Source organism: Rhinolophus sinicus, chromosome 15, assembly GCF_057876585.1.
Source record: "Rhinolophus sinicus isolate RSI-liver-muscle chromosome 15, RSI-T2T, whole genome shotgun sequence".
In the NCBI taxonomy this organism is placed as follows: Eukaryota; Metazoa; Chordata; class Mammalia; order Chiroptera; family Rhinolophidae; genus Rhinolophus; species Rhinolophus sinicus.
The window spans coordinates 51,035,815-51,059,362 of record NC_142515.1 but is presented as its reverse complement, the minus strand read 5'-3'; the positions used below and the strand labels follow the sequence as shown (position 1 = coordinate 51,059,362).

Below are 23,548 nucleotides of genomic sequence, written 5' to 3'. Positions count from 1 at the left end.
CCACCTACCCCCTCAGAGGCGGCCTGGGAGGCTGGGAAGCCTCTTAGCCTCTCAGCTGCCTTCTCTAGGCGAGCCTGCCTGCTGACAAAAGAGGTCTGACTCCCAGTGGGAGACCTGCTGTAATCAAGATTGAGCTGCAGCAGTTGGCTGAGCTCTGCCCTGCCCAGTTTGGGCTGGTCCCTGACTTGGGGTACAGAGGCAGGGGCAGGTCAGGAAACTGCCCAGCCTGTTTCTCCTCCACCAAGACAGTTACGTGCCTGGGTCCTACCATCTTCTTATACTGGGGACAGAGGAAGGGATGCTAATTACCTTTGCCAGGGTCCCAAAGAGTCCATTCCACAAATAGTTACTGAGGGTCTGGAGCTGAGTATACATACAATGGTGAACAAAGGAGGAAGAGACCCTGCCCTACTGGAGCCTATAATTTAGAGTGAAGGCAAATATTAAACAAATAATAAGAGCTGACACGGTTCTAATTAGCTGCCAGGTACTATTCTAAGTGCTTTATGTGACACAGCCCATTTAGTACTTACAAACCTGTGAGGTAGACACTGTTATTCTTCCCAGTTTTCATAATGTAACTGAAGCACAGAAAGATTAAGTGACTTGCCCAAGGTCACACAGCTGGTCAGTGAGTTGCCCAGAAATCCAAGCCAGGCAGTCTGACCCCAGGGTTCACTCTTCAGACAACCATGCTCTAGCTCTCTACTGCTTCTCATACTAGTAAACATATCACTCATTACAAAATGCGATGAGTGCCATAAAATAAAAACGCAACGTGTCCTGCAAGAAAATGGGGATGTTTTCTCCTACCTTCTACCTGCTTGTCTAGCCCACACCGCACATGACCTTTTCCAATCGTTCCTACCTCATCCCTTTCATTGCTGGCCTGAGAGAGAACATTCTCTCATCTCTAAGGTTAGAGCGCAGGAAGTCGGAGTTCCACCTGCATCCTTGGCCCTGGCCGGGTCTCCCTGAACAAACTGTGCCTGAAGGGTTTTATCTGATAATGGCCCTGATGCTTACACATCTAGACTGTCAGCTTCCCGAGGATAGACTGCTGAGAACTGGCTCGGCACTGGCGGGGGCTCCTCCCGAGTGTGCAGTCTGACATGGGCTGTTTGACCTCAGCCACATCATTGTGAACTGGGCTGGGGGCTTAAAACCCGTGCGTGAAGCCCCGCTAGAGAACCCGGTGGTCCAGATCCCTACACACCGTCATCACACACACACACTCGCACGCACATTCCGAGCCCTCTCAGGGTCTGCCCTGGGAGGAGCCCACAGGTCGCAAACCTTCCAACTCTCTCGGGGTGGCTCGGGGTTTGGACCCACTCCTCTGCGCTCCCTTGCGCGCGCGCGCTGCCCAACCGGGGCGGCTCCTGGGGCGGGGCGGGGCCAGTGGCGGGAGGCCCCTCCCCAGGGGCGGTCCGGAGGCCGGGCGGTAGGGAGCCGGCGGGGCTGGGGGCGGGGCGGGGCGGGCGGGCGGGCGCGGGGGTGTCCCTCCCTCCCTCGCTCTCCCCGGTAAAGTCTCGCGGTGCTGCCGGGCTCAGCCCCGTCTCCTCCTCTTGCTCCCTCGGCCGGGCGGCGGTGACTGTGCACCGACGTCGGCGCGGGCTGCACCGCCGCGTCCGCCCGCCTGCCAGCATGGCCACCACCACCACCTGCACCCGCTTCACCGACGACTACCAGCTCTTCGAAGAGCTCGGCAAGTACGGCCGCCCGCGGCGACCCCCAACCCTGCCCCCGCCGCCCGGGCGCTATGCGGCTACTTGCCCCGCCCCCGGCCCTGCACTGGTCGCTGCAGCGCCCCCTTGGCCCGCCCCACCCCCAGCCTTTCCCGCCCGCTGCCTCCAGGGCCCCCTGGCCCCCGGCTCCCTGCCCTGCAGCCCTCTCCGCGCCCTGCAGCAGCTGCCCGGGCTGCTGCACCCCGCGCTGCCGCGGGGACTGCAGCCCCCGGACCGCTCCTGGGCTCCCTCCAGCCCCGCCCCTCGCGCACCCTTCAGGCGCCCCTCATCTCGTCCCTGCCAGCTCACCGCCCCCTCCCCACTCTGCTCAGGAGCTCACTCAGCACCCTGTCCCCTGTCCCACGCGCCTGGCACTCAAGACCCTCCCCGGCCCTGCAACTCCAACCCTGCTGCGGTGCCCGGGTGTGGGGGGATGTTTGATGCCCGGCCCCGCCCCCCGCTAGTGCCGCTTCTAGGATCCCAGCCCCGCTGCTGGGCTGTGCTGCAGCACCCCCCCCAGTCCCCTCCCCCTATCCCTGCAGTGGTCCCGGGAGCCGCGCGCCGCAGCCGCAACATCCCCCTCCCCTCCGCACTGAGCTGGCCGCTGCTGCAGCCCCGGCCCCCCCCACCCCCACCCGCGGCGCTGAGCCCGGCCACTGCAGCCCCCGCCCTGCCCGCCCCCCTAGATGTTTCCCGTGCTGGGGAGTGCGAACTCCCATTTTGGGGTGGGGGAAACGGAGAGGAAAATATCATGGGGAAGGGGAGCTATTGCTTTCTGAGACCCACAACTGGATCCTCTCTTTCCCTGCTGTCAGTTGAGCTTGGATGCAGTGGGATGAAGTGGGATGAAGCCGGTTGTGGGGGATTTGAGCCTCACTTTCCTCACCTTCCCCCATGGTTAAGGGAGATTTCTCTCTCTGGGGATTATTCCCTCTTTCTAATCTCTCTTTCCCCTACCTTCAACTATTCCTGCTGAGGGAAGGGCAGGGTCTCTGTTTCCTTCTCTGGTTCTCTTGCCTGGGACTGCAGGTCTGTTCGGGTGATGCAGCAGGTGTGTGTTTTAAGCATAGCCCACCAGCTCCTGATGTACAGCCTGAGGTGGGAGCTGTTGCTTTGCCCAGCAGCTAGATGTGGGGGTGGGAGTGTGGTGGTCCTCCACCCACATCTGTTCCGTATCATGCGGTGGCCACATCCTCCTGCCTGGTGATGGATGGTGATGGTCACTATGCTGGGGTGTGTGTGTGTGTGTGTGTGTGTGTGTGTGTGTGAAAGAGAGAGAGAGAGAGAGAGAGAGAGAGAGAGATTTTGACTAAAGGTTGGGGAGCCTCCCTGTTCTCAAACCTGAAGCGTGACTGTGTTGCTGTGCTCCGTGTCCCAGTTCTTTCCCCCTTCTCCCTCCAGGGGTGCTTTCTCTGTGGTCCGCAGGTGTGTGAAGAAGACCTCCACGCAGGAGTATGCAGCAAAAATCATCAATACCAAGAAGTTGTCTGCCCGGGGTGAGTGTTCCCGAGCTTGGTCTCTCCCTGGGGTACCTCCAAGGGCTATGGCTTCTTCTACAGATGCTCCAGGAGTTGGGGGTTGCACATTTTGTTTTAGCACTTGGAGAAGTATTGGGATTTCAGGGTGGGTGGATTTTGAAGCCAGGCAGGAGTTACATGGGGAACCAGAAATGCTCAGGTAGAAAAGAATAAAGATGTAAGAGAGGTAGCTGTAGGGAGGAACGGTTCCTGAAGGCTCAAGGGAGTTAGGGTTTTAGGGAGGGAGAGGATATGGGGAGTGGTGGGTGGCATGCGATGGAGAGCTCTTAATTTGGGGCATTTGAAGTCTCTGTTTGGGGCAATGGTAGCTACTTCAGGCCTGTCCTACTCCCTATGCCACAGTGGTGACTTAGGATGGAAATGCAGTAAGTGAACAGCTCTGACAAATCCAACCTCCCCCTGCCCACCAGGAGGCAGAACAGACTCCCAAGGGAAGGGAATCTGTAAACACCAGGGGAGGCTGCTACTGGCGAGTGCTTCTGGGAACAAATCCTGCCAGATGAACTTGATTGCTTTTTTGATCAAATTACAAAGTTGGTGGTACAGCAGCAGATGCATTCTGTCCTGGGTGGAGAGTGATGCCTCATGGTCTGGAATTCTCAATGGCCTGGTCTGAGGGGGAGCAGTATTGCCTCAGGGTCTGAGGATTGTAAAGGGCCAAGCCTGACTTGTGAGATCCTCCAAGTACCTGAGGCCAGGAGGGTCATGCCCTGTCTTTCACGCCTGGAACCTACACTCCCTGAACCTTTTATTGGGTGCTTGCCAAACTCACCTCATCTGATAGGTATAGACCCAGCAATGTGTGAAGTGCTGTGTGAACAGGTCTGGTGAGTACAGAGGTATGTAGATAGGTTGGGTCAGAGTGCAGCAGGGCGACAAATTTTATGAGATTCTGAGAAAGGAATTAGGGCTGGGCAATAAGATGCCATAAATACATTAGGAGCCAGGACAGATGCCCTAGGGGAAGATGTGGGCTTTGGCTAGTAATGACCCAGGCATCTCTGGGGTAAGAGATATAATAGATGTCCCCAAGCATCGGAGAAGCTATAAAATTCCACAGAGATGACAGTGGGCTTCTGTCATGTTGACAGTTGTTCTGGGACCTCTTTAGCAGGGTCTCTGCCTCCTGGCTCAGAGAGCCTCTCTCTATCCCCGCAAGCAGAGCTTGTCTTGCTGTCTCCCTCCCAGCCCGTCTCTTGCTGTTCTCCACATTGGCTATAAAGTTGACTTATTTGTTTGCTTTCTTTCTCTCTGGGTACCTTGAGTTGGAGGCGATGGTTGCCATAGAGATATGTGGGCAGTGAGATGCACTTCTCCCCCCAGGGTGGGGGGGGCAATGCAGTGGGTTGGGCTCTTTGGCAGACATCCTCTGGCCAAGGATGCAGGGTACAGGCAGGGATGACAGTCTGAGAGTGCTTACCTCCTCATGCCCACACAGCGTAGCCCTGGTACTTCAGAAATGGGGCTAGTGGCTGGTGTCTCCAGTTAATCATGCGGTGCTTTAATTTCCTCATCTCACCAGTGTCCTCTGACCCAGGGGTGAGGTAGGGAAAGACAATTGGGAGCTGAACTCGGGGATGTGGGGATAGCTGGTGTGGTTACTTTGTGGAGCTACCTGTCTTGGGCTGTCATTTTTTACTCCTTGCCTACCCACCTGAACTTCTCTGACCCGTGTGATCATGTCTCCTTCCCATCCTCACCTCCTGTCAACCTTGTCCTGTCTTTCCCAATGGATACCATTCTTTCCCTGCCCAAACTGGGTGAGGTTTGAATTCTCTTTGATTTTTCTTTCCCCTCAAGAAGAAAATTATTGTGTAAGATCATATGCTTCAGAGTTGCTACTCCCCCTCTCTTGAGATGGTTATGCCAAGACTGGGGCTCTGTTGTGTGGCTTGTGTGCCAGATTAACTTTGGGACAGAGGCCTGGTCCTGGCTGATAGGCACAGATGCCAACAAGAGGGTCAGGAATATATAAGTGCCAGTACTGTTTGGAGGTGGGTGAGTGGGAGGGTGTTGTCTTGGAAATGGAGGGAACAAGCCAGGGGCTTTGCTGTAGGTGTAGACATGGGGGATGTGAGCTCCTGGAGAGGCTTGGGCCAGAAGGCCCGCTAGGCTGGTGCCCGTGGGGTTAGGGAGTGAAGGCCGTGGCTTCCTGCAGCCTCTCAGTTTACGCTGTATATTTTATAAAGGTGCAGCAGCTGGAGCTGGGTTTCACTCATCGCTGTCTGTCTGTCTCGGGCTCTGCAGGTGTTGGATTTCTGTGTCTGGGGATGTGGTGGGCCCATCAGGGTCATCCGTAGGGTCTGAAGGGGCTTGCTGTTTGCTGAGTCTCCCTGCCGGTTTTCTTTCTTGTTTGTGATTCTCTGGGCTGCAAACTGAAAGGAAAGAAAGAGGATATCGAGCTGCTTCTCCTGGGCATCCATGGTGAGGTGGCCCAGGAGGCCCGGGGAACGATCACCTGGTCTTCTGGGGGGTGGGATCTGGATGGAATCCTTGTTTTGGTCTGTTGTTACTTGTCATTATGGCTCCAGGCCCACGTGTGGTGCAAGGTAGAGAGTTCGTGTCGCTGTGCGTTGAGCACTGTCTGTCTGTGGGCCTGTCTACATAAAGTCACTGAAAGTCACATAACGTCACTCCATTTGCTTCAGAACAGCAATAGGTGTGGATTTGGGGCTTTTAAGGGAATCTATGGTTCCAAGCTTGGCTCTCTGCTAGGCTGAAGGAGGCATTTAAAATAGGCTTGGATGCAGGAGCTAGTGGGCCAGGTGATGGCAGTGATAAGTTGTTATTTTAAGATTTAAGAGCACCCCCCCCCCAAGGAGCCTGAGCCCTTATGTCTTTTTTTATTTTTAAATCTTCATATTCCCTTCTTATCTTTATTCATATGCATATAGATTTTTACCTCGTGGAGCATAACATTTATATCCCGCTCTCTTGCTTACATCCAAAACATTTCCCCATATTGCTACAGTTGAAGGGCAAATGGTCCTTTCTTTCTTTTACATCATTTAGGATTTATTCTTGGAATAGTTCGCACTATAAGAAACCTCTGTGTTTGGACCATTTATCTGGATTCCAATTGCTTTTACTATGATGGATGCTTGGCCTTACTAAGAGATGCTACCATAAACAATATTATGAAATCTGTTACAGCACTTGCTATATATATATTTAGTCTGTATACTGAAGAAATTTCTATGGAAGTTAAATGTAAACAAAAACTTTCCTCTTCCTGAGAACCTGGAAGGTAAGGGTTAAGACCATATCTGTTTCTTTACTTCTGTGTGGGCAGGGCCTTACAAAGTACCTGATCCACACATACATGTAGAATGAATGGATTAAGAGGGCTGCAATACCCCTCATGGTTGTCTTTCTTTTGGCTTTGGCCCTCAGGAACGTCAGAGCCAAGTTGCTGGAACCCTTGTTCCCTTGAACGGGCTTGGGTTCCCCCTTTCTGCTCCGTGGAGCCAGCCTGTCAGCTTGACCCAGCTGTTGGAGAGGACGTATAAAGTTAAAGACCTGTGCTTGGGGCATAGTGCAGGTGGGAGATATAGGGAGACAATGATTCTCTGTCATTAATGGCCTTCTAGGGCAATGTTGGGACTTCTAGAAGCAGCGATGTTGGGTTTTAGTGTGTGTAAGGCTCACCTCGAATACTGGTTTAAAGTGCAGGTTCCTGGGCTCTGTCCACAAAGATTTGGCTTCTGGAGGACTGGGGAAGGGTTCCGGAATCTGCATTTTTAACAGGTTCCCTGGTGAGTTTAATGCAGGTGGTCCCTGAGCCACGCTTTAGCTTTTAGAAATGCCACCTAAAATCAGCAACAGCATTGACAGTTGCTCTTGCCATGCTCTCTGAGATTTACCAGACACACCTTAACCCAGCCTTCTCCAGGTGGTGTCTCTACCGGTATGTGGCCACCTGTACACATGGCTGTTCTGTGATTTGGGGCCTCCTTCTGAGCCCCCAGGTTGGTGTGTTAGTCTGTGTTCAAGGCTGTGGCAAGCTGAGTGGCTGGGGTTGTGGTATGTTGGCCATCAGAAGGGCAAAGGCTGTCCCTTTCTGGGTCCAGCTGGCCCTGGGGACTGAAATAGGATCCCCCAGGGTGGTGCCAGCTGAGAGTCCCCACCCCCTTAGTGTTGGCCTCAGTAGCCCCCATGACATTTGTGTCCCCTGTGGTATCTCCAAGTGAGACTTTCCTGTTAAGGATCTGGGTGAAATGAGGGGAGGATGAAGCTGCAGTGAGAGGGGGAGAAGGAATTAAAATCTGTACAGCCCTGGAACACTGGGACTCTGGGACTTGAGGAAGCATTTAAGGAGGGTGTATGTAAAACCAGGCTTTCTGCGTAAGGATGAACAGGCCAATTTTTGTAAACAGACAAATAGGCATCCTGTATATAAGTGACTGCGCTCCTCTGACTCTTCCCCCCAAGTGGTTGAGGAAGCAGCCTAGAGGTCCCTTTTCTGTGCCAAGGCTTATGCTGGGTTGGTTTCGTCATACAGCCATGCTGTGAGCTATGTCACTTAGCTTGTACAACACTGGCCTGTCACCCTGCCCTCCCCCCCACCTTCCCAGAGTGACTTTGGGTACTGGCATCATGGAGTGGGGATGGAGTTTGGAAACTGGCCCCATCCCATAGGAGAGGCCCCTGCTTTCTTCCAGCGGCTTGCTCTGGTCCCTTCTCAGAAGCTGTGCTCCAGGCTTCAAGGCTGTGCTGAAACCCTAGAGGTGAGTGGCTGACCCCATTCTCTGCTGAGGCTGGAGACAGGGAAGGAGAGGAGTGGGTGTGATGGGTTTTCTGCCCACATCTCTGTAGTTGCTGCTCTCTGGACAGCCTTGGCAGGCTGACGAAGGCCTGACCCCATGGGCGCCAAAAGGGTGGTGACAGAAAGAAATAGGCACTTTGCACCTCTCGAGTGCCTCTTGGCAAAGGGCCTTTTATCATCTGCCCATGGCTGGGCAGATCTGCCCCAGGGCCAGTGGGGAAACCAAGGTATAAAAGGTTCGTTTATATTGAGCGATAGGTATGCCAATGGTTTTGCCAGTTTTCAGACCCCAGCATCCTCAAGTGATGTGATCTTCACGTACCCTTTGGCTCTTCCCTTTAAAACACAGATCCTGGTTATTTTGTTCCTCTGAGGAATCCTGATACATCGCTCCCACACCTCACCGTCGAGGCCCAGAGCTTTAAGCCCAGTGGAGCAGATCCCTCTTTTCTGCTGGCTGAGGCCTCGCTCTTGTCTGTACCCACCTCTGGGTCCAGACTCCTCTATGGTGGGGAGATTTCCAGCTGCTCCCCCAGCACCATCTCTACTTCCTGGGCCCTAGCAGCCACAGCAGCAGCTTCCCATCTGCTCCCCTCTTTTCTCCTCCCTCTCTTTACCCTCCCCCCCTTGCTGCTGCCCTGGGAGGAGCTATTTTTAGGGGCTGCTTCCTGGGATGTTTTACTTGGGGCTGGTTACCATGAAGGAAATGTCACCAAAACAGTGGGCAAAGGCTGCAGGCACCCAGAGCTCTGCCGGGGGCACGGAGAACTAAGCAACTGACCCTATGTGGCCCTCGAGAGCGTCCACAGTGTCCAGAGGCAGAACCTTGCCTTCTTGGGGCTTGCTAGTGAGCCCATGGGGATTTTCTCCATCCAAGCTCATTTGGGAGACTTTCGCTGTGGGCCACTTCTTGGCACTTCTCTTCTTTCCCTCCTTAGTTAAAGCTTCTCTTAAGAGCCAAAGGCCAAAGTGGGGCTCAGTTCTTTGTGTTTCTTGCTTAAAACTGCTCGAGTTTGGACTGAAGAGAAGGGGAGGATGCCAAGTTAGAGAACAGAGCCTTGGGGTTTATGTGGGCATGTGTCAGGCCCTGTCCCACTGCATTGATTGACTAGGGGGCATGGATGTGAAGGAAACAGAAGCCATGGCCCCCGCTCTTATGTGGTGGGTGGTGGACGGACTTTGCTCTTACTTGGAGCCTCTTTGCACCTTTAGAGTTTCAAAGAGGAAGGGGTATGGTATCGTAGTGTCACGGTGAGGTCAGTGGGATTGTGATTTGGGATTCCTGCTGGGGGGTGCCCAAGATCAGGGGCTGTTTATAAGTAGCTGGAGAATGTGGATGATGATATAAAATCCCTGTACTGTGTTAACTCTTCAGAGTGATGTCTCAGGGGGCCAGACGGGGACCTCTGCTGCTTAGGACGGAGGGGGGGCACTCAGAAGGGCAACAAGAGGAGACACCCCACGTTGAGCATCTGAAATTGATGGGGCTGGAGGAAGCCTCTCACAATCCATGTCAAGGCCACAGGCACAGACCTTGGAAGTATCCTTTGAAAGGTCAAGGGGTGTCATTGAGATTGGAAGTTGAGGAGGGTCCCTCATAACCAGAGTGAGGGCTCTGTGTCCTTTCCCACTTAAAGAAGGTTGTATGTTTAGATGGCAGCAGAGTCTTATTTGAAGCTAGTGCTGGCATTTGTGGTTTTAGAGAAATGTCACTAAATCAGGCTTGTCCCTGCAGGGCCATGGAGAATCGGTGACCCCCAATCCTGTAGAGGTAGCAAAGTGCATTTGGAGTAGGGGTGCTGGGGAGAGATTGTCTGCACTTCCCTTTGCTGCACGCTAGCTCAGCTCCCCTCTGTGTGCTTTCTCTTATTTGCCTCCTTTGGCATATTGGGTCACTCCTTGCTGCCCTGCCCGTAAAGGATACCTGCCCTTCGTGGCACCCTGGACTAAGTCATGAAGTACTTGGGCAGAAGGCGGGAGAGGCATGGCCTTCAGGCACGCTTTTGTTCCAGGGCCAGCTCTGCCCTGGGTGGGCTGCTGGGGAAGGCCCAGAGTGGGTCCCTGATAACAGCTGCTTCTGCTTTCTGCTCCTCTTGTCACCTCTGCTCTTGAGGGGGAAAACCTTGCAGAGGGCTGTGGTTGGAGCTGGGCTGAAGGCCGGCAGGGGTGGGTCTCTCCATGGCAGTAGCACACAGGCAGGCAGGAAGTGGCCCTGTGCAAAAGCGGGAAGTGGCTGTTGTCAAACAGGAAGGGGGGGCTGGGTTGTGGGGGAGGCGGGGACAAACCCAGTGGAAAGGTGGGTGGGAAGAGGGTCAGCCTTGGCAGGTCTGAGCTGTTCCCTAGGAACAGTGAGCTCAGTGGTCACTGGAAGGAGGATGGTCTCAAGGGAGAAGGCCATCTTTGTGACGACAGTACCGGCTAATGTGTTATCACCTTAGGTTGTTGAGCCAGGGCCTGGACCTACCACTGTGGACCAAGCCATTTTAGTGGCCTACCCCTTTTGGGGTTGGGGACGCTTTGTTTCGCTGGGACAGCCCTTGCAGTTGGGAAAGATGCTCTACAAACAATATGTGTTCCCCAATCCCACTACTGCTCGGGTGGGGAGCCCTCTGCTTTTTCCCAGACATGGACCAGCCCTGGAGGGGACTACAGAACAGGAAGTGTATGGAAAAGGGACAAGAGGCAATGGCTAGAGAGGCTGGGGTGATGGTCGGCTATGTGTGGTGGAAGGAGGCAGGGAGAGTGTGGTAGGCAGAAACCGCACAGCTCATTGAGCAGAGCTGATGGCAGGGCGCCACCGCCAGCAAACCTGAGGCCGAGGAAGAGGAGGGATCCCGCAGGCAATGGCGCTTCCTGGGCTGTCCTGCCTCTGAGGAGCCCCTGTTGCTAACTTTCACCTACAGGCTATAGACACGAGGGGTGGAGGAACAGCCCCACCCCCAGGAAGGCTGATGGAGCCAGGTTGGAGGGCTCATTTGGTGTGTTGTGGCCTCCGGGACTGCCCAGGCTAAGGGACAATGCGTCCGAGTCTCTCAGTGTCTCTGGTGATAGTCATGGCCACAGAGCCCGGCCTGGGAGGCCTTGTCTGTCTTATCCCTGGGCTCTTGGACAGGAGGCTTGCCCTGTGTGCCAGGCACTGTTCTGGACACGTACCTGCACTTGCCCGATGACCTCATTGAATTCACAGGTGTCTCTGCCTCCGGTTTAGAAGTGAGGGCACCTTTCCCAACATAATGTGCTTGGCTCATTCTCTTACCGTCTTTGGGTCCTAATCAAATGTCACCTCCTTTCTGAGGCTTTCCCTGACCACCGTATATTAATATACACTCTCCCCTTTCCCTGCTTTATTTTTCTACACAGCACGTGCCACAACATTGACCATGCCGTCCAGGTCTTGTCGTCTGTCTCTCCCCACAGCCCAGCCTCACTAGACTATCAGCTCCATAAGGGCAGGGATTTTGGTCCATTGTTCACTGCTGTATCCCCAGCTTCTAGAACAGTGCCTGTCACATAGTGGGCCTCAGTAAATGTTTTCTGAATGAATGAAGGAGGCTCAGATAGGTGTATAACTCACCTGAAGTGGCAGTGCTAGGATTCAATCCAGGGTTGTTTGACTCCCAAACTGATGTGTTCATGGTGGGACTCCATGGCTGAGGATCCAAGCAAGTATCAAGGCGCAGCCTGGGGTTCAGAGAAGATGTAGGCCTCCCCCACGACATGGGACTCAGCTCCTTGCAGTTAGGGTCGAACTAAGTGACTGACGTGGACCCTCTGGACCCTGGGCAGCTCCTTCGAGGAGCTGGGAGTGTGAATCTGTCTCTCCTCTTCCCACTCTGAGTCACTGGTAAAGCCAGAGCACCCTTATTTTTAGTGCTGTTGCTGTTGTGGGACTGTAACCATTAGCCAGTAAGAGACTTAAGGGAGGAGATAAACATTAATCTTCTGGGCCTTCGCCTCAGCTGCCACCTCCGCATAGCAAGATACTGTTCTGCACCTGCCCAGGCAGCCAAGTCCGAGGGTTGTGGGTTGGAGGATTGTGAGGTGAGTGTCAGAGAGAGCGCTGGTGAGTCTGCAGCTGTGGGGCTGGCTAGTGGTACCTCCAACTAGGGACAGGAGGAAGGGGGCTTAGCTCTGACATCCTCCCAGCCAGATCTGGAAGAAGCGAGCCCCCCTGCCCCCCGCACCAGACAGGGCTGGCACTGCTTTCTTGACTGCCCCACCTTCTGAAGGTCCCCAGGTGATGTGGGAGTGTGGGGTTACCTGGGGTTGTCCTGGCTGCATCCTGGTCAGTGGTCATGCTGAGCCTGAGGATGGGAAGGAAGGCTTGACCCAGATCTCGGGCAGCTGGGATGGATTAGCTGGGCAGCAGGAACTAATCTCTGCCTGTCCCTACCTCCTTCTTCCACAAAGCAGAGCTGTTGCTAGAGGGAAAGTGTCGCACAAAGCTGGGGGTGGTTGGTGAAACAATAAATATGAATTCCTTCTGGTCTATAATTCTTACCTCAGACTACATTATCTCACACAGGTCTGGGTTTGAATCCCAGTTCTATACCTTTTCTGCTGTAGGATCTCAGGCAAGTTATTTACTTTTCTGGGCCTCAGTTTCATCATCTATGAAATGGGGACAATCATAGCACTTACGGGAGGCTTTACAGAGGCTCTTTGCTGTTTAGGTAGAGGCCAGGTGAGCAGAAGCCCCTAGCAAGGGAGGCAGGAATTGTTTGGCAGGTGTGGATGTGAAGACATCTGCCTGGGCCTAGAGATATTAGGGTGAACTGGACTGTGCCCCCCAAAGCCTGGAGTCTTTACTTGATGCTCTTTTCTTTATGCTGTTATCATAGCATAGTGATGGAGAAAGAGGGCTCTAGGCTCAGACCATCTGCATCCATTGCCTATGTGACCTTGGGCAGTTACTTTAACTGTTTAAGCTTCAGTTTCCTTGTTTGTAATGTAATGGAGCTAATCAGATCCCCTAATTCATGGTTTCTGTGAGGATGAAATAAGATAATCCATGCCACTGCCTGGCATATAGTAAATACTTAGTAAATAATAGTTATTACTACTATTGTTGAAGTTTTTGAGGAACCCTTATTAAACCCCTGTTATGGAAGGAACTCGAGAAAACACCACTCAGAAAAGTTCCACCCTTTGAAGAGCTTGTGACTGAAAGATAACTGATGTATGATGTGAGAATTGTGAGAGGTGCAGTGGGAGATGAGGGGAGTAGACATGAGAAGGTTGCATCTACCAAGAGGAACAGGAAAAACTTGGTGAAGGAGGTAACTTTTGGCAAGATTCTAGCAAGGAGAGCTAGGGAAGCAGAATGGAAAGGGCTTAGAGGCCACCTTGCTGTGAGTAGCAGCATCCTCTCCTTCTATTTCCTGGAGCTCTGCCTTCCTGTGGAAGGAATTGACCAATGCAGCTTGCTTGGATCTGCAGACTCTTGGATTCTGGTCATTTCCCCAAAGTAGAGGAACCCCAGAGCCTGAATGCCAGAGCAGTGCATGGGCAAGAGGATCCTGGGGAGAAGTCGGATTTCTGTAAAATGGGCATCATTATAATACCAACCTCATTAGATTTGTTATGAAGCTAAGTTAAAAGGTGTATCTGCCTGGTGTAGAAGTAAGCTGTCAATAAATGTTAGTAATTATTATTATATTTTCAAATCATCATCTTCGTTGTCATCGTCGTTATGTTTCAGGGTTGCTATGAAGACTAAAGTGGAGAATATATGCAAAACTAGCACAGTACCTGGTCATGTAGGTGCTCAATAAAACCTAGCTATTGTTAGTATTTCTAACGAGAAAGAGATTCTGGATAGCTTGACATCCCTGCTGTAGTGGAAAGAGCACCAGAGTTTAGCTGAAGACCTGGATTCATATCCTGGCTCTGCCACTCACTAGCTTGAGGTGCTTTCCTTTCCTAAGGCATTTCCTCAACTGGAAAAGGTCATAATACCTGTCTCCAAGATTGCCATGACTTGGATTGATGCAGCAAATCGTAAAAAGCGTATAGTTGGTGCCTAAGAATTGAAGGAGTGTAAATAGCCAGGTGGCTGTAAATAGAACGGATAGTTGATGGATTTTGGTTTCTCTCCTCTGCTTTTAGATCACCAGAAACTAGAACGGGAGGCCCGGATATGCCGACTTTTGAAACATCCAAACATTGGTAAGTGTGCTTGTATAGAGTCTTTCTTGGGTGTTTTGTAGCAGCAGGGGAGAACCAAGATCCACTGCTTTTGTGTGTGGGACTCCTTCTGTCCATGGGTCTTTGCCTGGTGTCCTTTTTGGCCGAAGAGGGAAAGCAGCTGTGTCTGGCTCAGAATTCTGGGGCATTCATTCTAGTTTAGAGACCAGGGTGTCTCCATCCCTGTGGTGCTATCTCAGGGCTGGGATATGAGGTACTGGGACAGGTTTCAGACTCCCTTTCTTCCCCTCTCCTTCTGTCTTTGGGCTGGGGTCCAAGGTCCTCAGCGTGTGAGGTTCTGGGCTTGTAGCCTGCCTTCGTCCCTCACCAGGGGCCCTCCACGGCCGTCATAAAAGGGTCCGGATTTTGTTTCTGGACTTGAAAGAGTTTTGTTCCTGTTGCAGTGCCGTGCACACTCTGGGGGTTTCCATGGTGCTCCTGTTTATATTCCCCAGAGCCAGGAAAGCAAGCTGCCCACCCGCCTGGCGTCTCTGGAGAAGGGATGGCAGGAGCCACTCGGGTAGGGAAGGAGAAAATATGAAGAGGATTTCTCACTGCTCCCACCCTGAATTGGGGGACAAGAGCACATTGTTAGTTGTTCTAAAGCCTGAGGAGGTTTGCCTGCCACAACCCACTCCGGCTCAGTTTTACATTGTTCAGCTGAAACAGTCTTTGCCAAAAGCGTTGGCCCTGATTTGGTGCTTCTCGCAGAGAGGACAGAAACTAGGCTGGCTGCAGTGTCTGAGCAGAAGCCCCAGTCTTGACTCGAGGCAGAGCAGGGAGCGTCTCCTAGGTTCTCCCTGAAAGCCCTGAGTCATCACAAAGAACAACATGTGTTCCGTGCTCCTCAGGCATGGCCTAAATATCGGGGCTCCCACAGTGCCCCGGAGGCCGCCCACTCTACTGTGTTGGCGGCCAGGGCTGTGAGGCGACTTGCCGAAGCTTAATGCATCCTCCAGAGCGACTCAGCCTCTGGCATCGCAGATCTGGGGCTAGAATGCTCCGTGTGTGCTATTACTTGGGAGAGCGGAGGTCGTACTCCTGCCCAAGGGGAGAGGAGCAGCTCTGAGGTAACCAGAACGCCAACCATGCAGGGCTTTATAGATCCCAATCAGCAGCTTGTATTACACCCGAAGCAGATTGGCATAGCCAGTGCTCAGCTCTGCCTGGCGCAGTGTGTTCCGCGGAACCAACACCTCTCAGCCGACAGTTCCTGGGCTCGGAACTACTGTAGCTCCTGCGTGATCTCTGAAGTTAGACCCACATGAAAACAGCACAGTGGGGACCCATGAGTTGCCTTCCGTCGAAGAGATACGATGGACAGAACACCTTAAACAGCAGTCACAAATTCAGGCGTGTTTGGTTTGGCCGGTCCAGTGGTCTAAAAATATTTTTATTACTTGCCAGTCAGTATTTAAAAAGCAAGATTTCACATTTTGAAAAAAATGTTATTTCCCAGTCTTTTGAATCAGAAAGCTTGGCTGTGCTGAGCCAGTGTCCACGCATGACCAAAATCAGCTGGGGCTGGGCAGTGGCTGCCGCCTTAGCCCACTGGCCACCGTCCTGACCACTCCCTGTTATCTCACGTTTGCATGGCCTATGTGGTGCCTGTTGGCCTTGTGATCTTGTGACCCAGAAGTTCTAGAACAGGAGGGAAAAGCACGTGGGTAACTAAAAACATCCGTGAGCCCAGAAGCATTTTGGTGTTCCAGTCCTGGGTCTCAGTCTGACAGCAACTTGCTTTCCTTATGCTCCTTGTGACCAACTCACAGAGCAGTGGTGAATTATCCCCATCCGGGAGGAGAACAGTGGGTGGGGTAGATGAGGCAGGAGGCAGAACCAAGTCTGCATCAACCCCAGAGGGTTGGGGTAGGATGAAGACAACTGAGAAACAACCAGGAGGGCAAAAATGGGATTCTAGCTGGAAGAAGTACTAGTCTTTTTTTTCTTTTTCTTTTTTATGTATTTCTACAAATTAAATATACCTTTTAGTCTTTACTTAGGTTGGTAGCCCTTTCTTTCTACCACCTACCCTCAACTCAGAATTAAGGCAGATGGAGGGACCGTCTACCACAGCCATCTGCTCTGTTAGGGAGGCAGCAAGACAGGCAAGGCCAGGAAGGCACACTCCGTTTGTCAGCATCTGATTGCCTAGCCCTGTTTTTCCATTTCCTGACTGCTCCCAGGTACTGAGGTGGTATTGGTCTGAGGCCCTGTTCTGAGGTCAAGGACAGGGAGAGGGAAGGGTGAGTCAGGACTGTGCCCTGGGAGAGCTGGCTGGCCAGACTGTCTGGCTTCCGGTAGGAACCAGGGCTCCCGGAGATGTGGCAGAGCTACGAGTCCAGGAGGCAGGGGTTGCCATGGATGCTGACCCGGCTTGTGGCAGGAGAGGAGGCAGTTTTGTCCCCCTAATCACCATTCCTGTCGTCTCTCCACCCTTCAGAGCTGTGGCCCTTTTGGCTCCAGCCTCTCTAACTCCGTCCCACAGGGATACATGTAGACCAGCCGAGAGTGGTATAGAGTTGAGGAAGCCGAGAGCAAAGAGCTTATGGTCAACCTCTGATGGCTGTCAGACTCCGTGGCACTTGAATTCAGGAGGGTATTTGTTGCAAGGAACCAGGCATCCCTAGTTGTTTTTCCTGATAGATATTCTGGCCCAGGAGTTAAAAGGCTGGTGGAAGAGTGAACCCTAATGTAAACCGTGGACTTTGGGTGATAATGATGTGTCAGTGTAGGTTCCTCGATTATAACAAATGTGCCACTCAAATGTGGGGGATGTGGATGGTGGGGGAGGCTCTGTGTGTTTGGGAACAGGGGACATGTGAGAGCGCTCTGTACTGCTCAGTTTTGCTATGAACCCAAATTACTCTAAAAAATAAAGTCTACTAATTAAAAAAAAGGGGGGGGGGCCTATTGGTTGTGAGGGGTACTACAGAACGTAAAACAGCCCTGGGAAAGTGGCCAACGGTGTGGAGTTAAGAGGACCCAGCAGGTGTGCTCATGGTCTGAAGTTTGAATGGAGTGTGTTCCACCTGTGATCTGCTTGCTCCCTGCTCTCCATTCCTCTGATGAATAGACTCGTCTTCCCTGCGTGCTGAGCTGCCCCAGCAGTTTCCATCACAGTCTAGCCTTGTGGTTTAGAGCAGCACTTCTTAAACTTTTATGTGCTCATGGATCACCAAGGGATCGCATTAAAATTCAGATTCTGACTCAGTAGGTCTGGGGTGGACCTGAGCTTCCTCATGCCGCCAGGCGAAGCTCACGCGGCTGGTCTGGGGAGCGAATGTAGAGAAGCAAAGGTCTGTGGCTTTGTCAGTCCTTGAAGGTATGAAACATCAGAAGTATTTAGGTGGTTTATGGCCTGTTCTTCCTTCCACCGTTGGTAAAGAACAATAATTAGGTTTATCACTGTAATGCAATAAACGCTGTATCCTCCTTTCCCCGGATCTTCCTGTCTGTAGACTTGGTCTGGCCCGCCTTGGCCATCATGCCCTTTCATTACTGTGGAATGGGCTGGGTGTCAGATGATTTCACTGCCTGCATCAATAGCCCTCAGCTCAGGAATGCTTCTTACCTAAGTGTTGGTTTAAAGCCTGTCTTCCCCATTCTCCTGGAAGCTCCGTGGTGGCAGCGCCGGGTTTCTCGTCTTCACGGTTGTACCTGTGGCATGTACAGCCACGCCTGCTTCAGGGACGGTGCAGAATGGACGTTGATGAGCAAATCAGAATGGCCAGGGGTAGCGGGGCATGTTGGATCTCCTTTGCCTTAGATGATGGAGAAAGTGACGCCCTAAAGGCAGTTCTGCAATATCAGGGTTTTGGTGTCAGTTTGTTTTGGCTTCAAGTGTCAGTTCTGCCTCTTAGTATGACCTTGGGTGAGTTCTTTCTTTCCTCTCCTGTTATTGGGGCTAACGGAAGTCACCTGCCCCACAGAGTTAATGTGAGAGTTCGATAAAATAACATATGTGAAGCACTTGGCACAGTGCCTTGCTCGTAGAAACAGCTCAATTAAGTGTTAGTTATTATAATTTAGATCATTATTATTAAGAATCTGCTAGGTAGGCACTTAGAGTGGTGCAGTCCCGTTTCTCCTCTTGTTCCCAGTTCCTTGTTATTTTCTTTACAAATGGAAAAAACCAAAACGATGGCAGTCTTGTTCAGATATGGACCTTCCATGCCTGTTCTTTCTTGTCTTAGTGCAGCCTTGCTCTGGGGTCCACGCCAAAGCCAGTCTTTGGGCTGGGTGGCCTGGGAGGGTGAATCTGCCTTTGCTGCTTCTCCCCTGAGTCCCCTCCCAGCTTCTCCCGCGGCCCACGTCCCACCCGTGGGCTCTGTGTGTGGCCTTCCTAGAGAAGGGCAAATGCCAGTGACTCCCTCACTGGGTATAGGCTTGGGTGTCTGCACTTTCTGTCCTGTTCTCAGCCCGGCTGGGCTGGGCTGGGCTGGGGCGGGGGTCCTGGGGAGGCAGAGCTCCCCTGAGAGTGGCTGGTATCCTCATACCTGCTGTCGTGTTAGCTTACCATCCTGCTGTTGTTTGTCACCTCCCTAACGAAGCTGGTCTTTAGCTTCTGGGACAGCTGATTTCCAGGGGATTATTGGTATTACACACTTTAATGCTTTTTAATAGCAAATTTTTAATTAAATGAAAAGTCCTGTTGGAAGCAAGGGAGCAGCAGCTGTGGCAGGACTCAGCATGCAGCACCGACTTAGACCAGAGCGCACAAGTGAGGAGGGAGGTGGCTGGGCTTTGGGGGAGCTCATGTGAGCACGCCTGGGTCGGTTAGGGTGGGAGGGAAGCAGGGGTCTGGCTGTAGCTCCTTCCTTCTGTCATCTGCAGGCCTAGAGAAGTGGGAGCTTGTTTGCTCAAGGATAGGAGAGAATGGTTTGAGAAGGAGGGATTTTAGAAGTACCACCTGCCTTTGATGTCATTGGTACATCACAGAAATACTGAGTTTGGGGTGGAATTTGGGGTTGAGTAACCGACACAGATCAAATAAGGTAGGCAATAGGAAGTATAAACAGTCGTTAGGCCCTGGTTCAGATCTGGCATGCCCGAGTCCTTGTTTGTCAAATGAGGAGAACCACGGCGCTCCAGCGATGGCTCAGTGCCTGTTATTTTATATTCTGGCTGATCTTGCTTTGGTGGGGAGAGGATGAAGGGAAGCGCCTCAGCCCTGATGAAACGCTCTGATACTGGAAAGGGAAGCTGTCGTTTGGGGAGGTTGGCAGCCTGGGCCCTGCCAAGGAAGAGACACGGTGATTTCTGTGTATCCAAGAACTTCACTGGTTGGTTTGGTGACGGGCCATTCCTGAAGTGCTCTGTGAAATGCTCCTGAAACTGCCGAGGGTTGTCGCAAAGGTCAAACAGAGGGAGCCCTTTGGAACAGAGGTTTCCCCATCAAGAGAGTTCAGGTGAGGGAAGGGACAGGAACAACCAGATTGTCAGCCAAAGCATCACATTGTGTTTGCATTTAGAATGATGCTCGGGGCTTGGCATTTAATCCAGAGGTGGCTTTGTGGGCAGAAGCTTGAAGAAGAGACCTCAGAAAACATTAGGTTGGTGTTTTGCCCAAGCGCTCTGGAGGCGGGGAATAGGAAGGGATTCTTCTCACCAGCCTTCTCTTGGATTTTGTGAGTTGTGGTTGTCAGCTCTGTACTGTGGCCTCCTGGACCCATCTGTGAAGCGGCTGTAGGTACATTTGTGAGTGGCCTCTCTCCCTGGTTCCATTGCTTTTTTTGCCTGGGTATGTGAGCCGTTCCACATTCCTTACAGGAATCAGTGGTGTAGACTAGTCTTTGGAGTCAGAAAGAGCTGGGTTTGCATCTCGACCCACCATATCTTTGACCTTTGGCAAGATACCATATGCCCCTGAGCCTCCTGTGGCCTCATCTGGGGAATGGGGTGGTCGTCAGGGACAATGAACACCTTAAAGGCAGGCACTGTGGCCTTCCGAATTCTAAACCATCTAGCACAGGGTCTCGCACACAGTAGGCACTCACTAAATGCTTGTAGAATAACTAATGTATGCAAAGAACCTGACAGAAGGCCCGGCACACAATAGGCATTTAGTAAACAGTTATTGTCGTTGTTGCCTGAATCTGCGTGTTGTCCCCCCATGCTCACCGTCCGTCATCCTCGATCCCTGTGCCTTCCTGCTGGGCTCTGCCTCTCCCACTCCTTCCCCTGCCGTTAATTCTTCTGTTCCCATTTACTCCTCTGAAAGAGCTCTTGGGCTCCGCCATCTTGTCAGTCTCTGTCCTCCTGTGGGGACGTGTCACTAGGTGCTTCTCCCTCTGTGTTGTGTTGTCGTACATCATATCCCAGGACCACTTTCTCTGGGACCAGCCCCTCTGGGAAGGTTCCTGTTTTTCTCTGTCTTCTTAACCGCAAAGCTTGTCTGTCTTGCCTACATCTGAGGCAGTCTGAGGTGGCAACCAGAGTGCTAGGCTCGGGGTCTGAGTGTGTCTGCTCTGTGGCCGCATAACCTTGGATCGGGGAGCGCTGGGCATGCTGCCACTTCTCACTGCCGCTCCTTCAGGAGAGAGCCCAGGAAGGCTGACAGGATCGAGCATGGGTGGGGATGCTGAGGAGGACAGGAATAGGATTTCCAAGTTTTCTCTCTGTTAATGTCTGTCCCCGTCTCCTCTCTTGCAGTGCGCCTCCATGACAGTATTTCTGAAGAAGGGTTTCACTACCTCGTGTTTGACCTGTAAGTGCCACTTTCTGAGGGTGTGGGGGCCTTTCCCTCCAGCTGGCTTAAGATGAAGGCTCAGAAAAAGGCGCAAACTGGGGGGTCTTCAGCTTCTGCCAAGGGTCCCTCTCCTTTGCCCGAGGGAAAGAATTTGATTTTGAACTTTCTCTGGTAATGGACAGGTTGCTGAGTGGGTCTCATTGCTCACTCAGTATCTCCCCAGGGCTCCGAACCCCAGATGGCTTTGCTGTCGTATTTCTGTTCAGCAACACACCTTGTGCAGATGCTTTTTTCTTGTTCCTTGGTGTGCTGTCCTTAGTGAGAAAGAGAATACAGCTCTTTGCATGACCTTAAAAATTCTGAGAAATCGAAGGTAGCTCTTATTAGTTGTGAACTGGGCTCTAATTGGTCTCTCCGCACTTTGGTTGTGGTTAAATATCTCAGAAGTGGCTCTTCACCTCCTGGAAACCCCTCTGGTATTGTCAGCGTTGGGTCCCTTTCCTTGGTCTCATTATTCTTCAACTTCAGTAGTAGCAGTTGTATCTTTAGTATTCATGTTGGTCTCAAATAAAGCTATGACTTTCTGAGTAGGTCGATTATTTTCTCTTAGATCCGTGTATATTCATCTTTGCCTGAGTATTAGCTAATCTGTAGGTTATAGAAACAGAAATGTGTGGGAGAAAAGGAGGGCCCACATTACTCCAAGGAGACGCCTTATGTCACTGATGGATTGAGAGTGTTCTGGGCTCTCAGAGGAAATGCATGTCGAGTTGGAATTTCTGTAAAAGCTGGTCTGCAGTATGACCTGTTACCTGTTGGATGCTGGCTGACTGACCTGCCTCCTCTGACCGTCTTTGTCTGTTGGTTGCAGTGTTACCGGCGGAGAGCTGTTTGAAGACATCGTGGCCAGAGAATACTACAGTGAAGCTGATGCCAGGTGAGATGAGGGCCCTAGAGTTCAAGTGTGAGTCCTGGGTACCTTAGGGGTCAGGCATTGTCAGGCCTCTGAATACTCTTTAGGGAAGATCAGAAAAGCTCGTCTGGACAAAGACCCTGTAGAGCTGGACTCAGGTTGCGTTCTGTGGGCAATATAAAAAATTAAAAATTCAGCACTTCCTGATCAGTTTTCTTGCAAAGCTCTTACAAGTCTCCTTTACCTCGTCACCCCAGAAATAACTGTTTCTTGCGAGCATGCCTCGGGGCCCTCCCCACCCCCTTTCTTTCCTTTGACGAATTCTACTGTGTACAAGGCATCCTGGGGATGATCCAGAGATGGAGAAAACATGGTTTATGTCCCAAAGGAGTGTGAACGTCTGTCTTGATAGTCCTGCCAGGAACCTTCTCGGGAGATTTCAACCTTCATCACATTGTCTCTTGACCACTGTGACCAGCCCCGATGAGGGTCCTCAGGCCGGGAGAACATTCCTCTGCCACTACTCTTAGCCCCCCACCCTCCATGGAAGGAAGCCCTGGCAGCTCCTTTACGTGACACAGCAGAATTCCTCCCACACCACAGCTCTGGGTTCTTGTTTGGCCAGCCTTCCCTGCCTCGGCTCCTCCCCTAGCTCCGACTTTTCTCTGAGGGTGATGTCCTTACAACCTGGTTTTGATCATCCTGCCTGTAGCTGATCTGGCATATGTGGCAGTTCTAGCTGCCTCTGGAGAGGGGGGGAGTGCAGCTTCGTCACAAGTTTCTTAACTCTGAGAGGCCAGTGTTTGCTGATCAACTTCAGATGCTTCAGCCTCAGGAAAAATTCTCAAGTGGGGAGATGAATTCCAGTGCCAGCAGGGGAGGACCAGGCTGTGGGGCGGGAGGAGGCGGTGATAGCTCAGGGAGCCTGTCGGGGAGGAGGGAGAGCTCGGGGGGTGACTGTACCAGTGGGCTTGGCCTGGCTCTCTGGGACACTTCTCACTTTTGCCATTTTTGGCCAGAAGGCTCTCCCTGCTAGCCTGGCTCTGTTCTAATTATACATTTCTGTGAAGACTCGCCTCTTCAGCTCAGTCTTAAAGTCTCTTTGGCCTACTCTTGGGCTGTGTCTTGTAGGGAGGTCTGAGCCTCTGCCTCCAGAAGCCTGGTAAGACCCTTTGGCTCTTGTGGAAGCCCCAGCATCAGATTTTAAGGAAGGCGTAATACGTCCAGATCACTGGCCCAGCACCCCCAGACACTGCAAGCCTCCTGCACATACATGGTGGTGTCTGCTGGCTGAGGCTCCATTCTCTAGGTCAGGGTTCTTCAGCCTCAGCAGTACTGACATTTGGTGCCAGATCATTTTTGGTTGTGAAGCCCCTTCCTGTGCACTGTAGAGGTTTAAAATCATCCCTGGCCTCTACCCACTAGATGCCATTAGCACCCGACACCTCAGTTGTGACAACCAGAAATGTCTCCAGGCATTGCCAAATGTCCCTTGTGAGGCAAAATTGTCCCCCAGTTTTCACCACTGCTCTAGACTGTCAGCACTCCCTGCCAAGAGTTTGAGTGCACGTGGGGCAGGATGGTTTGAAAGGTGGAAAGCCTGATTCAAGAATCAGCATGAATGTGACTCTGTCTTAGTTTGTCTTTTTCTATGCAAAATCATTATCAGAAATGCTCCTCAGGTGCCTTGTTTGGGCCCCTCTTAAGTGCATTGTTTCTTAAAGGTGT

The 23,548-nt window shown here is 52.2% G+C and overlaps 1 protein-coding gene across 31 annotated transcripts in view; it reads left to right on the top strand.

The window, feature by feature from the left end:
* The first annotated feature begins 1,515 nt into the window (after positions 1–1,515).
* The window catches only part of CAMK2G (calcium/calmodulin dependent protein kinase II gamma), a 52,444-nt gene continuing 30,411 nt past the window's right edge, over positions 1,516–23,548 (top strand). For 10 of the 31 annotated variants that reach the window (XM_074339618.2, XM_074339624.2, XM_074339608.2 and 7 more), the window contains exons 1-5: positions 1,518–1,712; positions 3,129–3,223; positions 14,139–14,198; positions 20,871–20,925; positions 21,779–21,844. In XM_074339618.2, the coding sequence (XP_074195719.1) occupies positions 1,648–1,712; positions 3,129–3,223; positions 14,139–14,198; positions 20,871–20,925; positions 21,779–21,844 (341 nt within the window). In that variant the 5' untranslated portion in view covers positions 1,518–1,647. Of the gene's footprint in view, positions 1,713–2,653; positions 2,826–3,128; positions 3,224–14,138; positions 14,199–20,870; positions 20,926–21,778; positions 21,845–23,548 lie in introns of those variants that run through there. The other 21 variants (XM_074339630.2, XM_074339626.2, XM_074339627.2 and 18 more) reach the window with 10 other exon arrangements.